Source organism: Elephantulus edwardii, unplaced genomic scaffold (assembly GCF_000299155.1).
Source record: "Elephantulus edwardii isolate Elephantulus edwardi_28Jun2011 unplaced genomic scaffold, EleEdw1.0 scaffold00208, whole genome shotgun sequence".
Classification (NCBI taxonomy): domain Eukaryota; kingdom Metazoa; phylum Chordata; class Mammalia; order Macroscelidea; family Macroscelididae; genus Elephantulus; species Elephantulus edwardii.
Genome location: NW_006399958.1, coordinates 788,454 through 791,126, shown reverse-complemented (window position 1 = coordinate 791,126; position 2,673 = coordinate 788,454). Strand labels below are relative to the sequence as shown.

General features: G+C 47.2%; 1 protein-coding gene across 1 annotated transcript in view; it reads right to left on the bottom strand.

Annotated features, from left to right (window-relative positions):
- MYH14 (myosin, heavy chain 14, non-muscle) overlaps window positions 1-2,673 on the bottom strand; it is a 116,876-nt gene that overhangs the window by 98,593 nt on the left and 15,610 nt on the right. The window contains exon 2 of the mRNA XM_006897341.1: window positions 376-532. Coding sequence (XP_006897403.1) covers window positions 376-532 — 157 coding nt within the window. The remainder of the gene's footprint in view (window positions 1-375; window positions 533-2,673) is intronic.

Genomic DNA, 2,673 nt, shown 5'->3' with positions numbered 1-2,673 from the left:
CTTTTTTTAAAAAATTAATTTAAATGAAAGTTTACAAAGACTTAGGGTTTCCAGGCATTCATTGCTTCATTTTTCTCCCTGCCTCCCCCTCCCCACTCCCCCGCCCGGGGGACTGTAAACCTTTATGGAATCAGACTGCTTTACCGTTTTCCTGAGAAGTGGCACGGGGGTTCGAACCCCTGAACTTTTATGTGGCAGCCCAACACTTAAGGGTTCCTTGGCAAAGCAAAAGGCAGAAGCAGAGGGGTGTGGGTCTGGCAGGGAGGACACAGAGCCAAAGGTTCCCGCCTCCAGCCCATCTCCCTGCCTCCCGAGAAGCCTGCAGAGTTTGGAATCCACAGCTCGTCCCTTGACCTTGACCTTGGCTCCACTCACCCTGCAGCATGCTGCGGTAGGCGCCCTCGGTCACGGCGTAGACGTGCGGCGGCACCTCGTGGCGCTTCTTACCCCGGTACATCTCGATGATGGCCTCCGTGTAGATGGGAAGCTGCTTGTACGGGTTGATGACCACACAGAAGAGGCCGGAGTACGTCTGTGGAGGGCGACAGGGGACAGAGCTGACTACGTGAGGCACCATCCGTTTACGAGGCTGCCCCATTCGCACACGGAGGCTGCAGATGGGACTATCTGTGATGAACATTTCCAGACCGAGGGCAGAAAGAGATCTCAAGGGAAGAGTGACTTTCCCACATCAAACCAAACCCATTGCTGAGGTCAATTTCAACTTGTAGCAAGGCCACAGAACAGAGCTGAACCACCCCTCAGTGTTTCCAAGCCTTTCCATCTTCTTTTATTTATTTATTTTTAATTAATTTAATGAAAGTTTCGTGCTATGCATCAGAGAGTTGGACAGTGACTAGGAATGATAGAGAATTGATGCCTTTGAGCTGTGGTGATGGACAAGAGTGTTGAATATACCACGGACTGCTAGGAGAACAAACAGGTTTGTCCTGGAGAGGGTGAAGCCGGAATGCTCCCTGGAGTCAAGGATTCTGAAGCTTCATCTGACATACTTTGGGCATATTGCAAGGAGGGACTGGTCCTTGGCGAGGGACATCATGTTTGGGAGAGTGGAGGGACGGCGCAGGGGAGGAAGACCCTCGATGAGATGGATCGATTCTGTGAGTGGAGTGATGGGAATGAATGTGTTTGAGACGGTGATGTTGGCACAGGATAGAATGGCGTTTAGGGCTCTTGTACATAGGGTCGCTACGAGTCACAAACGACTCGATGGCACATAACAACAACAACAACAATAATAACAACAACAACAACAATGAAAGTTTACAAAGACTTAGGGTTTCCAGTCATTGTTGCACTTTTCTTTCTAACCCCCCCAATGTACTCCCCTCCCTGAAAAGAAAAAGAAACTTTCATTGTTATACAATCCCTCCCCCCAAGTCCACTCTACTATGCAGCCTTCACTCTGAACTTCTGTCATGACAATAATACCCATTCATATGTCCCTTTTAAACAGTTCTCTCCCTCATCTATTTCAGTGCAGTATACATCATTCCTCCCCTCCTTTTCTGTCTTCCCTCAACCTCGATGTTTTACAACAGTGGCCCTATGCAATATTTACCCTTTTGTGACTGAGATATTTCACTCAGCATGATGTCCTCCAGGGTCACCCATTTTTAATCTTCTTTTATGTCTACATGTTGTTGTTGTTGTTACGTACAATCGAGTCACCAGCTACTCATAGCGACCCTATGTACAATAGCCCTAAACCCTGCTCTATCCTTTGCCAATTTTATTGTCTCCAACACGCCCATCCCCATTACCCCAGTGACAGAATCAATCCATCTCATTGGGGGTCTTCCTCTCCTGCGCTGTCCCTCCAACCTCCCAAGCATGATGTCCCTCTCCAAGGACCAATCTCTCCTTGCAACATGTCCAAAGTATGTCAAAGCTTCAGAATCCTTGCCTCCAAGGAGCAGCCTGGCTTCACCCTCTACAGGGCAAACTTGTTTGTTCTCCTAGCAGTCCATGGTATATTCAACGCTATTCTCCAGCACCACAGCTCAAAGGCATCAATTCTCCTTCTATCATCCCTAGTCATTGTCCAGCTCTCTGATGCATAGCAAGTAATTGCAAAGACCATGGCCTGTATCAGACACACCTTAGTCTCAAGACTGACATCGTTGCTCCTCAGTAACTTGGAAAGGTCTCTGACAGCAGAGTTTCCCAATGCAATTTGTCCTTTAATTTTCTGACTGCTGGTACCAAGAGTGTTGATTTGTAGAGTCAAGCAAACTGAAACTATCGACAATCTCAATCTACATATTTTTATTTAATAAAAAAAACTATCCCTTTTTGTGAGACCCTCAATAAATATATCTTCTTTCTTTTAAAAAAAATTATTTTACAATGACTCCTGGAGAGGGTGCAACCAAGCTGCGTCTTGGAGGCAAGGATTCAGGGGTTTTGTCTGACATACTTTGGACATGTTGCAAGGAGGGACCAGTCTTTGGAGAGGGACATCATGCGCGGGAGGGTGGAGGGACAGCGCAGGAGAGGAAGACCCTCGGTGAGATGGATTGATTCAGTGACTGGGGTAATGGGGGTTGATGTCTCAGAGACAGTAAGGTTGGCACAGGATAGAGCAGGGTTCAGGGCTATTGTTTATGTGGTCAGTATGAGTTAAAAGCAGACACAACAGCACATAACAAC